The 21,080-nt window shown below is 41.6% G+C and overlaps 1 protein-coding gene across 1 annotated transcript in view; it reads left to right on the top strand.

Moving 5' to 3' along the window:
- NID1 (nidogen 1) overlaps positions 1-21,080 on the top strand; it is an 82,248-nt gene that overhangs the window by 47,980 nt on the left and 13,188 nt on the right. Inside the window, exons 11-15 of the mRNA XM_037821626.1 lie at positions 1,301-1,450; positions 3,697-3,819; positions 12,813-13,040; positions 14,206-14,378; positions 16,650-16,776. Coding sequence (XP_037677554.1) covers positions 1,301-1,450; positions 3,697-3,819; positions 12,813-13,040; positions 14,206-14,378; positions 16,650-16,776 — 801 coding nt within the window. The remainder of the gene's footprint in view (positions 1-1,300; positions 1,451-3,696; positions 3,820-12,812; positions 13,041-14,205; positions 14,379-16,649; positions 16,777-21,080) is intronic.

The raw sequence follows: 21,080 nt of genomic DNA, 5'->3' as shown, positions 1-21,080 counted from the left end.
AGTTAACATTCTTGACTTCAGGAGTCTAAGCTGCTAAGTCCGCAGGCCAGGCCTGCACCCTTCAATGCTTTGCTAACCTCTTCCTTTGGCACAGACCTTTGAAGAGTATCCCTATCTTTACCAGTCCCCTATGCATCCCCAGAGTTCTCGGTCTTTCTCTCAAAGCGCTTGATGCAAGATAAGATGGAATTTATCTTCAGAAGGCTCATTAAGGGGGAAGACAAGGAGCCCTCCTGTATCTGGCATAATCCAAATACTTGGGACCCCTTGGAAGGAAAAGATCCTGTTCTGATGTTGCGAGGAATGGGAGTCATTCCTGGCTCTAAGTACTTTACTCAAAACCTGAAGCTCCATGGTACCTTAGTAACCCCAGGGTACCTGAACCCGCCACTGGGAATCACCCTCCTAATTCTAGCCCTTGACTTCCATCTTGAGGCAAGAGCACAAGATGGGGTATTGTTGGCTAACCTCTTATGTCATTTATCTACTTCCTAAACCCTCATTCCATGGACTCTATCATCAGGGCCCATTAGAAAACGATAGCCCCATCTGTTGGGTACGTACTGACCCTTGCTGTACCTGGCATGCTGGAAGTAATTCCTGCTTTCAGATGAGGAACGAGAGGCTCCAAGTTACATGATTTACCCAATGCCGTGTGATTGACATGAGTAGGTGACATAAATCCAGGGCTGCCTGCCCCGAAGTCCCACATTCTTTCTTTCTACCAACACTCTCACAGCTGTGAAAAGTGTCTTTCTTCTTCCTTGGTGGGAAGTGGATGATTTTGACTTAGGCACTTGCAGTGAGTGTTCCACCTGCCCAGAGTGGGCAAAGGCTAGAAGATACCACACTGAAGTCTCAAAACCTTAGCTTCCAACTCTCTACTAACAGAGTTGCCATAGGAAGTGTGCACATCTGTAGATGTTCCAACTCCCCATCCAGATTAAGGGAAAGTTGGGTTCTCAGGACCTGTTTTGGGGACCTGGGATGGAGAGCGACCTGAGACAGACCCTGGGGTGGAACTGAGGTTGAAAGCCAGGCTGAATGACCAACCGCAGTGCCCGTCTGCAAAGACTGGTCAGAGGCAGAATCCAGGTGGAAGGGGACAGGGTGAAAACCAGAAGTGCCAGACCAGTGGTGAGCAGCGGGTGAAGCCTGAAGTGATGGCCAGAGGTCTGGGGTCCAGGTACTGGCCCTCTTTATCAAGCCCCAGTGGACTAAGCTATTGGTGTGGAAGGAGCTTGGAAGGGTTCTGGCGGACTTTCTTTCAAATGTCACGTATCCACCTTTTGTTCTAAAGCTGTTGTGGACCAGCAACCCATCGACTACTGTACAACAGGCCTTCATGACTGCGACATACCCCAGCGGGCCCGGTGTGTCTACACAGGAGGCTCTTCCTACATCTGCTCCTGTTTGCCAGGCTTCTCCGGGGACGGCCGAGCCTGTCGAGGTGCGTGGTCACCTGGATTTTTCTCTCTTTACCAAGAAACTAACCTGAAAAAGTTCCCTAAGTAGTACCTATCATATGTTCCTTACCAACTCACGCCCAAATATAAGAGAATTGCTGCCTTAACTCTGTGGGGGAATAGGCCGCTTCTACATCTCTCTGGTCATTTGAACTTTGCACTTAATTTTGGAGGCAGCTTTCATTGGTGAAGACACTTGGCCTCCCAGTACTACTTTGTTTGGTATGACTCATTCAGGCAATGTCCTAGTCTGCTAATGCTGCAGAATGCAAAACACCAGAGATGGATAGGCTTTTATAAAACGGGGGTTTATTTCACTACACAGTTACAGTCTTAAGACCACAAAGCGTCCAAGGTAACACCTCAGCAATCGGGTACCCTCACCGGATGATGGCCAATGGCCTCCGGAAAACCTCTGTTAGCTAGGAAGGTAGCTGGCATCTGCTCCAAAGCTCCGGCCTCAAAACGGCTTTCTCCCAGGACGTTCCTCTCTAGCAAGCTTGCTCCTCTTCAAAACATCACTCCCAGCTGCACTCTCTTTCCTCTTTGAGTCAGCTCATTTATATAGCTCTACCTATCAAGGCCCACCCCGAATGGGTGGGGCCAAGCCTCCATGGGAACATCTCATCAAAATTATCACCGACAGCTGGGTGGGGCACATTTCAAGCAAATCCAACCAGCACCAAAAACTTCTGCCCCACACAAGACCACAAAGATAATGGCATTTGGGGAACACAATACACTCAAACCGGCACAGGCAACAATCAGACTGCTCTCTGTTAGGAACTGAGGATATTGTTTATCTTTCATGAAAAGAGGAATAATCCTTACATGCACAGAATTTAAATGCTAGCATCTAGTTTATTAAGATATGTATAGTCATTCAACTGGCCAGCTCTAACCTTCTCCTCCTAAACAGCAAAGTTCCATTATTGATTAGATGACTGAAGAGAAATTTTCAGATCTGAGATTAGCTCAATATTGGCTGCCTGGGTGCTCTTAAAGATAATTTTAGGTAAGATAATGTTCCAGTTTGCTAATGTTGCCTTTTCGCAAAACACCAGAAATGGATCGGCTTTCATAAAGGGGTTTTATTTAGTTACAAAGTTACAGGCTTAAGGCCATAAAGTGTCCAAGGTAATGCATCAATAATCAGGTACCTTCACTGGAGGATGGCCAGTGGTGTCCGGAAAACCTCTGTTAGCTGGGAAGGCACGTGACTGGCGTATGCTCCAAAGTTCTGGTTTCAAAATGGCTTTCTTCCAGGATGTTCCTCTCTAGGCTTCACCTCCTCAAAAATGTCACTCTTAGTTGCTCTTGGGGCGTTTGTCCTCTCTTAGCTTCTCTGGAGCAAAAGTCTGCCTTTAAAGGCCATCTCCAAAATGTTGCTCTGTAAGCTGCAGCTCCTCTCTCAGCTCCTGTATGTCTTCAAAGTGTCCCTCTTGGCTGTAGCAAGCTCGGTCCTTCTGTCTGAGCTTATATAGTGCTCTAGTAAACCCATCAGGGCCCACGCTGAATGGGCAGGGCCACATCTCCATGGAAATTATCTAATCAGAGTTATCACCTACAGTTGGGTGGGTCACATCTCCATGGAAACAACCTAATCAGAAGGTTCCAATCTAATCAACACTAATACGTCTTCCCCCACAAGATTGCATTAAAGAATATGGCTTTTTCTGGGGGACATAATATATGCAAACCAGCACATATAACCTGTAAACATTCCCCCAGGTCTCCTGATTTGCAAAACTACTTAGCGGTGTACAATAGAATATGTCTGAGAAGTCTAGACTTTTTCTAAGATAGGTAATTTCCAAGATACTTTTTCTTCTTTACCGAACATGTGAATTTTCTTTCATCTCTGAGGTTTTCCAATCATGCAATTAATAATCTGTCCCAAACACTCAGATACACCATGGTAAAGAAACATTTTTGAAGCTCTCGTTTATGAAGGAAGAGATCATTTTATAATTCAGAACAACCTCCTCTTTTTATTCCATTTGCAAACTTGAGTTTTTAGGAAAACACTGTCATCAAAGTAAAACACATATGTAAACCCAACAGATAGAAATTGAGGAGTTAAGTGTCTTGATAATTAATGTTTCATGAGTTCCAACTCACTGTTCCCAGATCATATTCTCATGGAGCTTGGCAAGTAACTTAAATTATTTGTAAACTATGAATTCCAGAAGAAGCCTCATTGTCCCTGGGCCTGGTTGCTGTTTTGTAGATGTGGATGAATGCCAGCCAAGCCGATGTCACTCTGACGCCGTCTGCTACAACACTCCAGGCTCCTTCATGTGCCAGTGCAAGCCTGGTTATCAGGGAGATGGTTTCCGGTGTGTGCCTGGAGGTAAGGTGTAGGGAAGGTTTGGAGTTGGTAGTCCATTGCCACATCCATGAGTAGTGTGTATATGGCCCTGGGAGACAAGGTAAGGTGGGGAACGAGAGGGCTCCATGGAGAGTTCTAAGGGTGGTCAAGGCAGGAGATAAGAACATAAGACTGCAGTGTAGAGTCACGCAGGTTGTGCACTGCACAACTCCAGGGGGCGCCCTTCATGTGGGTGGGGTCACCAGAAATCTCTACAGAATTCTACAAACTTCTCTATAATTACCCGTTAAACCTGACCTGGCCTGACCTCTGCAACTTGTAAAGCTGTCTGCTGACCAGAGACTTAAATGGTATCACAGTAGATCATAAGGATAATGATAGCTGTAGGACAGCACCTAGGATGAATCCAGGGACAAAGGAGATGCTCAACAAATGCTGTTGAATGAATGAGTGTAGATGGCTGATATTTATGTAGAACCTGCTATGTGCTGGGTGCTTTATGCACACTATTTCCTTTAATGCTCATTACAGTCTTTTTAAGGTGAGTACTGTTACTATCTCCATACACACAGTAGGCTGCTAAAATTTAAAAAGATAGAGGCATGATCAAGATTCTGCAGGTAGTAAGTGCTAGAACTAAGATCCAAGCCCAGGTCTGTTAGATGGCTGCCAAATCAGCACTCAGTCCTCTAAACCACACAGAATTCTGACATGAGGTTAAAAATATATTTGATGCCTCCACCTGGAGTTAGCCAATAGTGTTATTGATTTTTAATTACTGATGCCATTGTTGGCTAGATATACTCATGCCACTGATACATATTTTCAATAAGAGATTGATGGTAATTTTCATTTCACCACTTTTTTTAAAAATTAATAATTTTTCACATCTGTCTCCTTCATTACCCTATGAGTGCCTTGAGGACAGGGTTCATAGGCATTTTATTGATATGTCCCCAATACCCAGAAGAGTATGTGGCCCATGATGTGGTTCACCGCTATTTACAGCTGTTGAAGAAATAAATGAAGGCACCAGTTTCCAGCCTATCAGCAGTATATGAAATTACTTGCTTATCCATATTCTCACTGTTAGGTTCGGAGCCATTCAAGAATTCATGCAATGCAGTGAGTCATAGTTTAAGTATAAAGTTTAAGATTTATTAGAGGAAGAAAGCAGGTGGGAACCAGCAGAAAAGAAGAAAAAGATAATGGCTCCTGCTCTCTATCTGAGAGCAGCATACTTTAACAAAAAAAGGTACCCATGTTGGGTAGGGTGTCTGCTGTGATGTTCTGTGCCTCAATTGGGTAAGTGCCTATCTAGTTTGGGGCTGATTGGTCTGTAGAATTCTGAGACAATATTCTTTTTAGGAAATCAGCTGCGTTATCTAGCTAGGGAGAGTAGACCTTTTTGGTTGTTTATTTTACGGGCATATCCGTCTTTGCCTTATCCGTCTTGGAGGCGCTGCTGCAACTGAGACAGCCTTGACTAGCTTTGAACAGCTTCATTCTTTAGTTTATGGGGCACCTGTTTTCTTGTGAGATAAGCTGTGGGGACCCTGAGTTAGAAACTCCTTCTACATGTTAGTTTCTTCTTCTGGGATCTAACACTCACCAGGACCGGGTGACAGTTTTTAGAATTGTTGCTGATCTAAAAAGAGAAACATACCAGATTAAAGTTTGCAGTTTGAGGTATAACATTACATATTGCTGGTATAAATTTTCTTCTGCTTCAGTCAGGGACCAGCAGACCAGAGCCTGCAGGCCAAACCCGGCCCACAGGATTTACAAATGCCTGTTTCTGTGAATAAAGTTTTATTGGAACCCAGCCGTGCTCATTCATGTATCTGCTGTCTGTGGCTGCTTTTCATGATAAAAAGGTAGGGTTAAGTAATCACAACAGAGACCACAAGGCCTACAAAGCCTAAACATGTTTACTATTTGGCCCTTTTCAGGAAACGTTTGCCAAACCTAGCTTGGATGAACCAGGCAAGGCCAACATTTTGTTCCTGCAATGATGGGTAAAAACGGTAACACTGCCCATAGATTCTGACAGGCAGGTTACAAGGAGAAGGGTTAATGGTAATTTGAGTCAAGACATTCCAACAGTTATTGAAAATGACTAAAGTTCATTATTTCCTTAGGCTTGTTTCAGATCCTAGTTCAAAAAGAAGCAGATATTTCGGTTTTTTTTTTGTTTTGCATTTTCTTAACCTGACTCCTTGCCCCCTCTTTCTAAACAGACACAAATCCAGACCTCTAGGATGAGTTCTGAAGATGGGGCAAGGATAAAACCAATAAGAGCACTTTGTCAGGGTTGTTTATGTATTTAATACTGTTCCCTTAAGAAATTCCAAGTCTACTTATATATCCAAGAGAGAATGTAAACTAGAAATGTGTAAGAATGTTCACAGAGTATTCTTTGGAATTGGAAAAAAAGTCGAAATGACTTTCTACAGAAGGAATGGACAATTGACTTTTGGTACATGCACACAATGAAATAATATAGAGCAATTAAAATGAATGAACTTGAATTAATGGATAAATCTCAGAGACACAATGTCAAGCAAAAAACATTAAAAACGGTATATACACTATGGTGCCTTTTCTATGAAATATAAACCTGTGTGAAAATAAGCCTACATATGTATATACCTATGTAAGAAAACTATAAAATGCATGCATGGGAATGAGAAACAAAAACTCAAGGATACGGATTACCTATGGGGTGGGGGAGAGGGGATTGGGATGGGAAAGGGGGTACACAGGGGCTGCATTTGTATTTCTAATGTTTTATTTTTCAGCTGGAATATGAATACAAAAGTTTTTTATCATATTTTCCTAATTTTATTTGACTAAAATATTTTATTAAACATTACAGAGAAAAAAATAATGCACAGCATCATCTGGAAATCTTATTGCTAATCATAATGAAGTGCAGGGATCAAACAGTCAGCACTTATTTGGCACCTCTTCTGTACAGAGGGGAGTAGTTTAAATCACAAAACTAAGCTGGCTTTGAAGTTAAGGTCATGGCTTTTACAATATCAACCAATGACAGGCAAAACAGAAGAAATTATTATTTCTTCCCCCTCTCTCCTGCACTCCTCCACATAACTGTGTATAGATTGTGAAATGAGTTTAGTGGATCATTATCATCATTTTCTTTTAAATGGAGCAGAATGAAATAGGACACAATAACTAAGAAAATATCAGAGTGCATCATATATAGAATTGTTTCATGAAACAATGCTTGTATATATGTTTGAATATGTGTGCATAAGTGTATATGTGTTGCTGAAGAAAATGTGTTTCTTTCAGTGGGTCATAGAATGTTTGAAAACCACTACTTGTTATCTGTTATTGCATGACAAAATATCCAAAACTAAGCAGCCTTAAACAATAAACATTTATTATCTCACTCATTCTGAGGGTTAGAAATTCAGGAGTGGCTTAGCTGTGTGGTTCTGGTTCAGGATCTTTCATGACGTTGTCTGTCAAGAACTTGGTAGGAGCTGCAGTCTTCCTTGAGGTTCAGCAGGGGCTGAAGGATCCACCTGGTTGCTGGCAGCCTCGGTTCCTGGCAGACTGTTCGACTGAGGACCTCCATTCTTTGCAACCTGGGTCTCTCCACAGAACTGCCTAAGTGTCTTCCAGACTTGGCAGCTGGCTTCCTCCAGAGCAAGCCCAAGATGGGAGCCACATCTTAGAAGGCACACACTGTTGTATACTTTGGTGGTATGCTATTACTCGTAGACCACTCCTTTTGCAGTGAGAGGGAACCACATATATGTGAGAATACCAGGAGGTGAAGATCATCAGAGGTCCTCTTGGCTGCCCGCCTCCCCACCCCCAGCCACTGATCTTGCCTGGAAAACTTCTGAGGGAGTATAACTGGCTAGATTTTGTACTTTGGGGGAGTGTATTAGGAAATCAAAGAGGGGTATAAAAAGTCCTGGGCTAGAGATGTAAAGCCTGGTCCTTAAGGGCAAATGCCAAGCTCCAAGACATTTGATGACTTCTCTTTACACTTGGCACTGGTTACACTCACCATCTAGTTCTGCACTGCACCTCTTTAGAAAGAAAGATAATTAAAGAGTTCAGAAAGTAGGGCTATAAGGGAAGATGAAAATACTTTAAGGATAATACAACTTAACAGAAAGAAAATTGAGAATGATTGAGTGTGTTAGGCTTCTGTTTGTTATGCTTCTGTTTTTTGCATTATAGTTTGCGCTTTGTTTCAAGCAAACCCAATGTGGGAAAACTTGAATTTCCCAGTTAGAGCTGGAAGGGTTCTAGAATGCTCTCATTCATCTTCTCTGTTTTATAAATAAGGAACATAAGGCCTGAATGACTACTTAGTTTAAAAAAAGGAAAAGAAAAGAAGTTTTCTTGAACACTTTATTTAAAAATTTCCAGAGCAGTTTTTCTCAAAATTGAGTAATATGTAGACCCTTTTTAAAAGAAAAACATGCTTAAGGCCTCCAGTGTTGTTTTATTTTTATTATAGCTAAAGCTAGTTAACTTCTTTTATGACTATAAAATCAAGCCAAATTTACAAATTAAATACAAACTTATGAATCGAAATTTCAAGCAACATTGATTTAACAGATTGTTGTTTTTCTGAGATTGAATTGCCATTCCTGCAGTCATCACCCCCATCTTGCAGGGTCATCCTTTCTGGATCTTCTGGATAATTCCAAATATTACAAAGCAGCTGTGATATTTCCCTTTTAAAAGGCAAACAAACAAAAATACAACCTTCCGTTGTCCCTGCGCGCCTCTCTCACTGCTGTTGTATTTCTCTGCTCCCCTTAATGGTTTTACTCCTCACGAGAGTTGTCTAGAGTTGTTGCTTCCGTTTCCTTTTCTCCTGTTCTCTCTTTTTTCCTTTGTCTTGTAAAATAAAACATAAATACAAAAACTCACGTAAAACAAGTGTATAGTTTGTGTTCTAAGGCGAACACCCTTGTAACCACAACACAGGTTAAGGAAATAGGACTTTATCGGTAGCCTCAGAAGCCCCTCCTTGTGCTCTGTCCCAATCATAGCCAATTTCTCTCCCCTGAAATAGCCATTAACCGGACTTTTATAATAATCACTTCCTTGTGTTTCTTTATAGTTTATCACACGTCTGCTTTCCTAGACACTATAGGTTTAGTCCTGCTGATATTTCTATCTACACTCCCCTCTTCCTTTCTTTTCTTTGCAGTTTATCTGTTGAGTCACCCAAGACTTGAGCTGTGGAGTTTCTCATGGTCTGGAATTTGCTGGGGGCACACTTACGGTGCAGTGCAGCATGCTCCTTTGTTCTCTTGTTGCCTTTAATCTGGCAGCTTGATGAGACTCAGGTTCAAACCTTCCTGCAAGATAACAGGTGGTATTATGATCTTTCATCAAGAGCATTGATGTCTGGTTGCCTCATTTTTTTCCTGATGTTTGGAGCCATTGATGATTATTGCCTATATCTGTTAATTTCCAGGGATTGGTAAATGGTGATATTCTATCATTTCTCCCTCATTTATTAGTTGGAATTGATGTTCATTGCCTAGGTCCATTCATTTCTATGGAATGGCAAAATGATGATAGTCTGATTTTATTATGGTTTTTTTTTTTCAGTTTTATTAGTTGGAATACTTTTATAAAGACATGCTTCCCCTCATCTGTTCTTTTGTTGCCTGGTGATACGTTTCCTATAGGAAAGGCAGGATAAATGCTTGGATCTTTCCCTTTATTTACTAGTTGTCAAGAAAACAAACTGATTCCTTATTAACCACTGAAGGTGACTAATTAGTTTTTAGTTTCTTAACATCATTACAAACTCACGGATATCACTGGTTATAATTATTATATCTATATCTGTATCTATATATATCCTATCTTTGACCCATGGGAACTTCTTCCAGGTGGCTCCTGGTCTATTTGACCTGACCCTGATCTTCAATGGCTTCCTTGCTCTTTGGCATGACAAGATGTTCTAGGCTCACATTGTATATTTCCTGCCCTCAGAGTGGGACCAGGCATTTCTCCAAGAATGGGAAACAGTGTTGCACGACCACTGTCTAAGTATGAGGGATGCTTAGACAGAGCTAGGACTGCCCTGTGAGTTCATATTAATATTTCCAATTCAAATTCACAACTACAGGATTTTTCCTTACTCTTCTAAATTACATCCATATCTCTTTTCTTCTGTGCTGAGAATCCTGGTTCTCAAGGGCTCAGAGGACAGGAATGACAATATTCCATAATTACTTATTTGCTTTATTCCCCATTACACACACAATAGTCTCAGAATAATAACACTAATTCTGAGAACAGTTTAAAACTATTTTGTGCATGTGCTTTCCACATCCTTCCCCTGCCCAAGTTTTTATAGTTATAGTATATCTACATTGCCTGAACATATAACCATTACATACTATACTCTCTACTTAAACCCTCATTTAGTCTTAGTTCAACAAGTAACTTATATTTATTGTTGCTACTAGCCCTTAGCTCAGTGTCTCTCCAGTTATTTGATTGTTGGAAGTTTGTTCTCTGATAGATTTCTAAGGAAGGGCCCATAGAAACAATATTCCTTGGATCACATTTTATTTCCTTGAATATCTTGAATATTCAACTGACATAGAGCATGACTATCAAAAATCCCAGTGGAAAGAAGTATCTGAAGATATGTCTCCCCTTTTTACCTAGGTGCTCAAAGAATTTTTTTCTTTCTCTTTGAAGTCCAATACTTTCACTAGAAATTATTACAAGAATTATTTTACTAGTATGCTTTTTCAGTTGGTGGTTTCAAATCTTTTTTTTTTTTTAATTTCAGAATAGTTTTCATAATTATAATTTTTAGTGTTTTTCTTTCCTTGATTTGGTTTATTTCTTTAAGGACTCCTATTTTACATGTTGAATCTTCCTTGCCTAGCTTCAGTTTTTGTCCCTTTCTCTCAAATACATTTTGTCTCATTTCTTTTTTGTTTTAAACATTTTCCTCATTTCCATGTTCTGGTTCTCTTAAAGCATGATCTGTTGTAGTTCACTTTTGTGTTCCTTCTAGTTTAGTCTTTATTTGTGAAATGATTTTTTCTTTTATTTCTATTTCTTTCCTGAATTCTGTCACGTCATTTATGAGTTTTTCAATTTTTGATTAAGCCTTTCCCTTAATGTCTTACATGATTTTCTTCTGTATGTTTTTGCTTATTTCCAAATATAAGGTTTTGGTTTTGATCTGTTCTGTCAGCATGTCTTTCTGGCAAGTTTTCATTGTCTGTAGTGTGATTATTCTACTCTTTATTCTCCTTTTTCTGACAGTAACTTTGTGTGAGATTTGACCTCCAGTCTTTCTGCTTCTCATTTCTATGCGAATTTAGTTTTTCAGAACTTTTAGAAGAAACCTTGGCTCAAATAGCTTTTTTAACTTCACAGAGTTTCTCTGTTCTTTGGTAAAGTGTTTAAAATTTTTTCAACTTGCTTTTGAGACTTTCTGGCTGTCTCCCCCTCTTCCACCTTTATCTGACCTTTGCTTTCCTTGTCTCTGTTATCCCCATCTTGCTTAGGTTTTTTGTGTTTTTTTTTGGTAACTTTTTATTTTGAAATACTTTCAAACTTACAGGATAGTATTTACAATTTTCCCACATTTGAAGTATCATTCTACTATCTGTCTATCAATCTATGTTCCGAGCACTTGACTGTAGGTTGTACATACCATGCTGCTTGAACACTTAATACTTCCATGTACATTTCCTAAGAACAAGGATATTCACTTATGTAACCACCTTAAGTACAGCTATTAAGTTCAAGAAACTTAATATTGATATTAAAACTTAACCTTCTACATTCCTATTTTTTCATATGTCCGAATAATATCCTTTTGAGCCTTTTCTCCTTCCTTGATAAATCCCATCCAGAATCACATATCGCAGTGTCCTTTCCCTTCTACCTGCAGAGCTCTCTTTAGCATGTCTTGTAGGACCAGTCTGATAATGACAAACTCCCTTGGCTTTTGTTTATCTGGGAATGTCTTAATCTCTCCCTCATTTTTAAAAGACAGTTTTGCCAGATATAGAATTCTTAGTTGACAATTTTTTGCTTCCAGCACTTTAAATATATGATGCCACTGCCTTCTTGCCTCCATGGTTTCTGATGAGAAATCAGCACTTAGTCTTATTAAGGCTCCCTTGTATGTGACACATTGCTTCTCTCTTGCAGCTTTCCAATTCTCTATCTTGACATTTGTCAGTTTGATTATAATATGCCACAGTGTGGGCCTATTTGGGATTATCCTGTTTGGAGTTTGTCAAACTTCTTAGACGTGTGTATTCTCCTTCCTCTCAATGCTATAATGATTGGTGGGTAAATGTTGGGAAAGTTCCTTAAAACAAAAGCCATCAATGGATGAATAGATAAACAAATGGTGGTATATTCATAAAAAGGAATGAAGTTCTGATACATGGTACAACATGGATGAACCTTGATAACATTATGCTAAGTGAAAGAAGCCAGATACAAAAAGGTCACCCATTGTGTGCTTCACTTACATGAAATATCCAGAATGGACAAATCTGTAGAGACATAATGCAGATCGATTGTTGCCAAGAGCTGGAAGGAAGGGGACTGGGGAGCAACTGCTTAATGGATATGGAGTTGCCTTTTGGGGTGCTGAAAATGTTTTGGAACTACATAGAGTTGGTGGTTGCCCAATATTGTGAATGTACTAGACACCACTCTTTGTTCACTTTAAAATGGTTAATTCTATGTTACGTGAATTTCACCTCAGTTTTTAAAAGGGTAAAAAAAGAACAATTGTGTAGGAGAGGAAAGAAGATGTAAATAGAATCTTCTTGACAATTAAATCCATTCAATAAGAATGATGTTTTAAATTTTAAAAATTAAAATTAATAAAAAGCCAGCAGTGAGCCAGCTGCTGTCTATCCTTGGTCCCCAAAGGTAGGTGTAGCCCGTGACCACTCAACATGAATGGATAGCAAAGCTGACGGTCTCTTCTCTTGCTTGTCTCTTTATAGAGGTGGAGAAAACCAGATGCCAGCACGAGCGGGAGCACATCCTCGGGGCGGCAGGTGCTGCAGACCCGCAGCGGCCCAGGCCCCCTGGGCTGTTTGTCCCTGAGTGTGACGAGCACGGACACTACATGCCCACCCAGTGCCATGGCAGCACCGGCTACTGCTGGTGCGTGGACCAGGACGGCCGTGAGGTCGAGGGTACCAGGACCAGGCCCGGGATGAGGCCCCCCTGTAAGTCAGACAGGAGTGTTGGGCTTGGGCTGGTGCTGAGCCGGCTTTGGGGACTGGAACTCCTGGGGCCCACCAGAGGCATTGTGGTTTCTTCATTGAAGGCGCACTTGGTACTTTCTGCCTGACCTGAAATCTTGAACTTCCTCTCTTCCTTTCCCATGCAAAAATGTGTTTTGTGTGAATACCCACTGGGTCTGCTATGCTGATACTGTAACTGATAGCAGAGGGGATATTTGTGCTCTGGGCTCCCCAGGTGAGCGCTCCACACCAGGAAACCTGGCCTGGGAATGTTCACTGCTGGGACATCTCAGGGATGGTAGAGACCAACTGCAAGTGATTGGCAGGGCCAAGTCGAGAGCCCAGGTTTCCTGACATGTTTTCAGTGCTCTTTACCCTGTACCATGTGCTGCCTGTCCCCTCCTGGGACTTTCTCTTGTGGGAAGAACCAGGGAGTGAGGAAGGCGAGGTCAAAGCTGAGTGAGAATTAGCCCCTGGCCATTAGTTTGTTCTTGAAAGCCCAGAATGGGGCCTCATTCCTGCTTGTCAGGTTTGAGACTCTCCCCATCCCCATGGGATCAGGTATGTACGGCAATTTCATTCTGATATTCTCCTCTAGCATTAAAAAGCTCATCCGCTTTCTGCTGGAATGTGAGCTCCCTGTGGGCAGGGATTTCAGGGCTCTCATCATCATCATTGTTGCCGCTGTTGTTTGGATTCACTGCTCTGGCCCTAGCGTTGAAAGCTGTGCGTGAATATCTAAGCTATTTCTATGTAGAGGATGCTAAGCCATTTTTTTTTAACTTTACCTTTAATGTTAAACTCATGCAGTGTATTATCTTCTTCACAAATGCCCTTCAATGGACTGAGATCTTCCTGATACTTTTAGATATTAAATGGGTATTCTGTGGCTGTGAAGTTTGTGGTGCCATGAAGACGGTGTGACCCGCAGGTTGTGAGCATGTGTGTGTGAGTGGGTACATGTGTGGGTGTGTGCATGCATGTGTGCATATGCTCGGGTTATGTGTGTGCATATACCCGTGGGGGGGTGTGCACATGCATTGAGGGTATGGGAGGTGTGCACATGTGTGTGCACACACCCACATTCATGCATCTATGCATTCCTGCTGCACACAGGCCTTGCTCACTGGCATCTCCTGCCGCCTAGGTCTGAGTACAGTGGCTCCCCCGATTCACCACGGACCTTCAGTTCCTACCGCCGTGATCCCCTTGCCACCCGGGACCCACTTACTCTTTGCCCAGACTGGAAAGATTGAGCGCCTTCCCCTGGAGGGAAATATTATGAGGAAGACTGAAGCCAAGGCCTTACTTCATGCCCCGGTGAGTGCTGGATGATGGTAGCTTGTGACAACTCCTGCCTCAGATGAGCTGGAGAAACAAGCTGGGTGCAGTCAGAACAGGAACCCCGTGCTCCATCCGTGGACCCTGGCTGTCCAACTCTAGACGGGGCCCACTGTGCTTCCTTAGTGGCCGGTGGGCTCCTGGGCATAAGAGAGCAAAAAGTCCTTCAGGGACACTTTTGTAAACGACCCCTTGGGCAGGGGCTTCACTTGACTTGCATCTCCACTGGGTGCATCTTTCCGTCCCTTCTGAAGTGAAGTGGCTCATCTTCTCTTCACTGAGTTCAGGTCCTCACAGCTGCCCAGAGGCAGTGACACTCTGGGGCTTAGAGGCATTTAAACGCTTCAAGGAAGCATTTTGTGAGATAGGTAATTTATCCATTTCCTAGAAGTTGGACACTTCTGAAATCCATTTTCTTTTAATCTGTGATCCTAACCCCATGCCAAGAAAACAAAGCATCAGGCCTGTGGAGCTTCTAGATGCCAGGATTTGGATCAGAGTTGTCAGAATAGTGAACCTGGGGCAGCCGGGGTTCCCTAAAGACTGAAAGAGAAGGGAGCAGGGGTGATCTGTTTCTCATAACCGAAAGTTTGGCAGAAATCCTTATTCTTCGGTGGCAGTGGCAGAGCCTTGTTTAAAATTTCAGGTAAAATACTGATCTCCAGATCACAGATGTCACATGCTGCCATACCCCATTCTTTTAGACCATGGAGGAAACATAAGAGAAAAAAACAAACAAAACAAAATAAAAGTGATTTTCAAAAGCATTTTGTTAAAGAAAAAAAAAAGACTCTTATAAAGCAGCCTTGATCAAATTCATGTCTTCCCCACCCCAAAACCCCACACTCAGACTCCTGCATGGGTTCCTTTTCCACTCATAATAAAACCTCTTTTCCATGGTTCTCAAAACTTTCAGAATCTGGCCTCTGGCTCCCTCCCCGACCCCACTTCTTACCACCCGGCCCCTCACCCAGCAGTTTCAGCTCACTGGCCACCTGGCTGCACCTCAGCCACGCCAAGCCCAGTACCAGCTCAGGGTCTGTGCACCTGCTGCTCCTGCTGCCTGAGTTCTCTCACCTGAGACACTTACATGTCAGTGCCTTACTTCACTCAAACTGCCGCTGAAACATCACCTCTTAGAGAGGCCTTTCCCAGACACCCTATCTGAACAGCAATCTCTCCATCTCCTTGTCCTGTTTTATTGTTTATCATAGCACTCGGCACCACCTGATATATTACATATTGATGTGGGGGTAATAAAGACAAATTCCCTTGGGTAATTTGAGTTACTTGGTGTTCTCCCTATTTGAGCCTTGTCTGAATATCACTGTGGTTTGCCATCCATGATGAGCACCTAACAAACACTTGTTAAATGAATTAGTGGCAAATAATTCATTTGCCTTTTCTAAGGAGAGATTTGTTTATTCACAGTAGTTAACTCCCAATGGCTATTCAAACAGGAACATGGTCCGGTAGATTTGTTGTTAAACTAAAATCAAATGCAAAATAATTACTCAACTTTATGTTCTCTGGTCTTTTTTATTTCCCTTTTGTAAAAGTCAGTGTGTAAACCTGGATTGTTGCTGATGTTCTTACAAACATTGAGGACTGGTGGTTTGCCGAGCCCTCTATCTTGGGGCTTGCCCTTATGAAGCTCATTACTGCAAAGGAGAGGCTAAACCTGCTTATAATTGTGGCTAAGAGTCTCCCCCTGAGTACTTCTTTGTTGCTCAGGTGTGGTCCTGTCTCTCTAGCTAATGCAACTTGGTGGGTGAACTCACTGCCCTCCCCCCTTACATGGAATCTGATTCCCAGGGATGTAAATCTTGATCAAAAGGGGGATGCGAAATGAAATGAAATAAAGTTTCAGTGGCTAAGAGATTCCAAATGGAGTTGAGAGGTCACTCTGGTGGGCACTCTTACGCACTATATAGACAACCCTTTTTAGGTTTTAATGTATTTGAATAGCTAGAGGTAAACACCTGAAACTACCAAACTCCAACCCAGTAGCCTTGACTTTTGAAGATGATTGTATAACAATGTAGCTTACAAGGGGTGACAGTGTGATTGTGAAAACCCTGTGGATCACACTCCTTTTATCCAGTGTATGGATGGCTCAGTAGAAAAATGGGGTCAAAAACTAAATGAAAAATAGGGTGAGATGGGGGGATGACTTGGGTGTTATTTTTTACTTTTAGTTACTCAGATGCTTGTGAGGGAACCATTTTCACCATTGGTGTTCATGTACAGGATAAAATTATCGTTGGACTTGCCTTTGACTGTGTGGACAAGATGGTTTACTGGACCGACATTATTGGACCTTCCATTGGGAGAGCCAGTCTGCATGGTGGGGAGCCAACCACCATCGTCAAACAAGGTGGGAAAGCAAATGTTAGTCTTTCTTTGTTGATTTTGCTTCTAGCAGCCAAAGTGGCTCTTGGAATAACATGGAGGGGTGGAGCAGGTGGTTGTTTATAGGGTGTGGTGGTTTGAGAAGGGCCTGGTCCTCTGCCTCAAGATCACGGTTTCCTATCTCCTCTGAAGAGTCTTCCAAGGATTCATCATTTACACCTTAGCTGAGATTTGTTGCTCGCCTAAGGATAATAAAATTAAAACAGGGTAAGTGCCAATGCATTTCTCTGAACACATATGTAATCAGTTTCAATGAAAAATAGAGGCCAAGTTCATCATCCAGTTTTGATTTGCATTTCCCTCCGGTTGATGACCTGGAAATAGGTTTTCAGTGTGGGCTGCATGGTGTGCTCTGTTAGGATTTTCCCAAAGGCAACATACAGATAAATTATAAGGTTGGGAGGGTCACAAGCATGTTGGCAAATATTGACTGTGACAGGTGAATCTATTCTCAAGACGATTTTCACGTTCAAGGGTTATCATTTCAACCTGTAACATTGTTGGGAGTTTTTACTCTTCTTCTCTGCTTCACCCCCAACCCCCAGCATTTGCTCAGATTGCTTACACCGAAAGAGTACAGTAAATCAGACTGTAGAGGCAGTCTCAATTTTTGTGGCATTGCTGATGACGAAATGCATGACACTTTGGTACCACTCACCCTCCAACATTTAAACCTCAGTCCCTTAACTTAAGGATACCAATTTAAGCAAAGGACTATATGCATTATTTTAATGCCTAGAGTCAGCAAATCAAGACTACTGTCTGTGAGTATGTTTTATCTAGTTTAAACATCATTACAAAACCCAAATACCCATAAAAATCTTACGCTGAAAAGGTCAGGCATTACATGTTGTTTAAATAAATGACACATCAGCTGATTTGGGAATATTTTTGCTTAGAAGACATTTTCATATTGATATTTGTGGTGTAAAAACAAATTGCTTTCTTAGCAAATATTCAAATCAAAGATACGTCTTTAAAACATACAAGCCTCATTTTGTATTTCCTTATACTTGGAGCTGAGTGTGGCTTTTCCAGTTTCCAGTTTAATGTTTCCCTCACAGTTGATATTCAGGAAGGGTCTCTGAGCCTTTGGAATAGCTCTTGAGGCATTTTTTTTTCCTTCCTTGGCTTTACAAGAGATGATGCAGCAAGCCTCAAGCTGAGGTTGAATTAAATATGTCTGGCTTTGGCTATAGACTCTGAATCCTTTTCTGGAAACCACTGTGCTATTTAAATACCTTGTACTAGTTTTGATGCTTTGGTTTAATAAGCAAAAGTTTAAAAATGCAATTTTGCATTTTACCTCTCTGTTAAAAAATGTTGTTTCTGTTATCTACATTTTAATTTCAAAACCCAACAGAAGAGGGGAGTAGGTCACCGTTTGCTATTTCCTGTTGCTTTTGGAGCTAATAATCATCCAAGAAAGCTTTAAGCACAGCAAGAAACATTCCAAGCAAAAGCTTGCTTACTGCCAAAACAAAGAATTAAACCTAAATGTGAATTTTGTAGAAGAAAGTTCACCAGAATATTTTTTTAAAAAGAGAGAGAGAGAGAAAGAAACTTCCATTTAAATGCTCATCATGGTACAGGTTGGTGCTTCACTAGTGAGAAAAAGTAGAGTAGGTATCTTTTCTTTTTCTTTTCTTCCTCATTTCATTGCCTGAATCCTGGGTTTCTCTTTCTTTCCTTGAGTTAAATCTTCCAACCAAATATTTTTAATAAGTATCATAGTTTGTTTCCTTTGGGCATAAGCAATATAGAATATATTGCCTTGCCGGTCTACATTTCTTCCTCTGACTGCACAGAAAGCATGAGATTTGCCATGCCTCTCCTTTGGAAATCTATCCCATAAAGAAATATTTTCTGGTTGGAGAGGAGGGAACTTGGTTGTTCTTGGGATTGAAATCCAGGCCAGGTTTGCTTTTAACAAGACAACATGAGGTAGAGTTCCCTCCAGGGTTCCTTTGAGTGTCTTAAAAAGATATTCTCATCTGAACCACCTCTCCTCCTCTTTTCTTTGTGTATTTATTTGTGTGTGCCAGTGCGCATGGGTGTGTGGGTGTATTTGTGTGGGTGGGTGTGGGTGTGAGTGTGTGTGCGTGCATACGTGGGGAGTGTGTGTGTGTGTGTGTTCCGATTATTCCGTGTCACACACAGGTTATGCTCATTCCAAATATACCCCAGAATTATTTATTCTGGTTTTACTACAGAGATTCTGAAAGCTGGAAGGAGCCTTTGGAGGCCAGACTCTCCACCCCTTTGCCTCTAGAGGCATGGGGAATATTTTAATACTACATAAATCTCTACTTTTGATTTGAATAATAAAGACCTTGCTCAGCAACTGTTTCTAATTCTTAATAAACTTCCTCCAGGAGGGGTGCTTTAGGGGGGCTTTGACATTTCCAGTATCCATGGCCAGGGTCCCATTAGGGATCCAGTGAAGACCAGCCCTTGGGGAGCCGAGGTCTGAGTTGCTTATATATATTGACAAACGAACACAGTGTTGCGATGATTTCCTCACGCCCCCAGAGATCCCTTGGGTAGGATAGCTTCATTCTTGGCCTCTTTCCCTCTCCCTGCTTATACTCTAACTACACTAAATGACTTTCAATTCTCTAAGCAGTAGAGAGGAAAGAATCAGAAGGGACACCAGTAAAACCCAAATTGTGAATCTTAATTCATTTTTATTTGTATTCAGGGAACCATTGCACTCTTGCACATCTGAAAGTTTATATTGCAGTCAGCTTACCCAGTAACAATCCCTGGCTTGAAAATAAGCTGCTTCTAACCTAGTAAAGGTTGCTGGGACTATTGTTTGCAATGACTGACACTCCTTCTTTCTACTCCTTATAAAAGTAATAACAGCTGAATTATGATTTCTTGGATTTGTATTTCTCTAAAGTGACCTTAGTTTTCTTTTCAATCATTTATGAATCAGGTAAACTATCTGTGCCATTCCCCATCTTAAAATCTTCAATTCCTCCCCCTTACCTGTGAGATGAGCTCTAAGCTTATCAACATGGTGTCGTAGCTTCATCTCTGGTGACTCCCCCACCCTCGTGGTCTCCAGCCACAGAAAGAAAACTGCCTACGTTTCACTTCAAGCCATGTCCAATCTTCCTTTTTTTTTTTTTTTTTATCATCATTTTATTGAGATATATTCACACACCACGCAGTCATACAAAACAAATTGTACTTTCGATTGTTTACAGTACCATTACATAGTTGTACATTCATCACCTAAATCAATCCCTGACACCTTCATTAGCACACACACAAAAATAACAAAAATAATAATTAGAGTGAAAAAGAGCAATTGAAGTAAAAAAGAACACTGGGTACCTTTGTCTGTTTGTTTCCTTCCCCTACTTTTCTACACATCCATCCATAAACTAGACAAAGTGGAGTTTGGTCCTTATGGCTTTCCCAATCCCATTGTCACCCCTCATAAGCTACATTTTTATACAACTGTCTTCGAGATTCATGGGTTCTGGGTTGTAGTTTGATAGTTTCAGGTATCCACCACCAGCTACCCCAATTCTTTAGAACCTAAAAAGGGTTGTCTAAAGGGTGCGTAAGAGTGCCCACCAGAGTGACCTCTCGGCTCCTTTTGGATTCTCTCTGCCACTGAAGCTTATTTCATTTCCTTTCACATCCCCCTTTTGGTCAAGAAGATGTTCTCCGTCCCACGATGCCGGGTCTACATTCCTCCCCGGGAGTCATATTCCACGTTGCCAGGGAGATTCACTCCCCTGGGTGTCTGATCCCACGTAGTGGGGAGGGCAGTGATTTCACCTTTCAAGTTGGCTTAGCCAGAGAGAGAGGACCACATCTGAGCAACAAAGAGGCATTCAGGAGGAGACTCTTAGGCACAAATATAGGGAGGCCTAGCCTCTCCTTTGCAGCAACCGTCTTCCCAAGGGTAAAACTTATGGTAGAGGGCTCAACCCATCAAACCACCAGTCCCCTATGTCTGTGGTCATGTTAGCAACCATGGAGGTGGGGTAGGCGAATACCCCTGCATTCTCCACAGGCTCCTCAAGGGGGCACTACATCTTTTTTTTTTCCTTGTTTTTCTTTCTTTTCTTTTTTTTTTTAACTTTCCCCTCTTTTTTAAATCAACTGTATTAAAAAAAAAGTTAAAAAGAAAACAAACATACAACAAAAGAACATTTCAAAGAGACCATAACAACGGAGTAAGAAAAAGACAACTAACCTAAGATAACTGCTTAACTTCCAACATGTTCCTACTTTACCCCAAGAAAG

This window comes from Choloepus didactylus, chromosome 2 (assembly GCF_015220235.1).
Source record: "Choloepus didactylus isolate mChoDid1 chromosome 2, mChoDid1.pri, whole genome shotgun sequence".
Classification (NCBI taxonomy): Eukaryota; Metazoa; Chordata; class Mammalia; order Pilosa; family Megalonychidae; genus Choloepus; species Choloepus didactylus.
The sequence above is the reverse complement of the archived record's forward strand: the minus strand, read 5'-3'. Positions and strand labels throughout refer to the sequence as shown.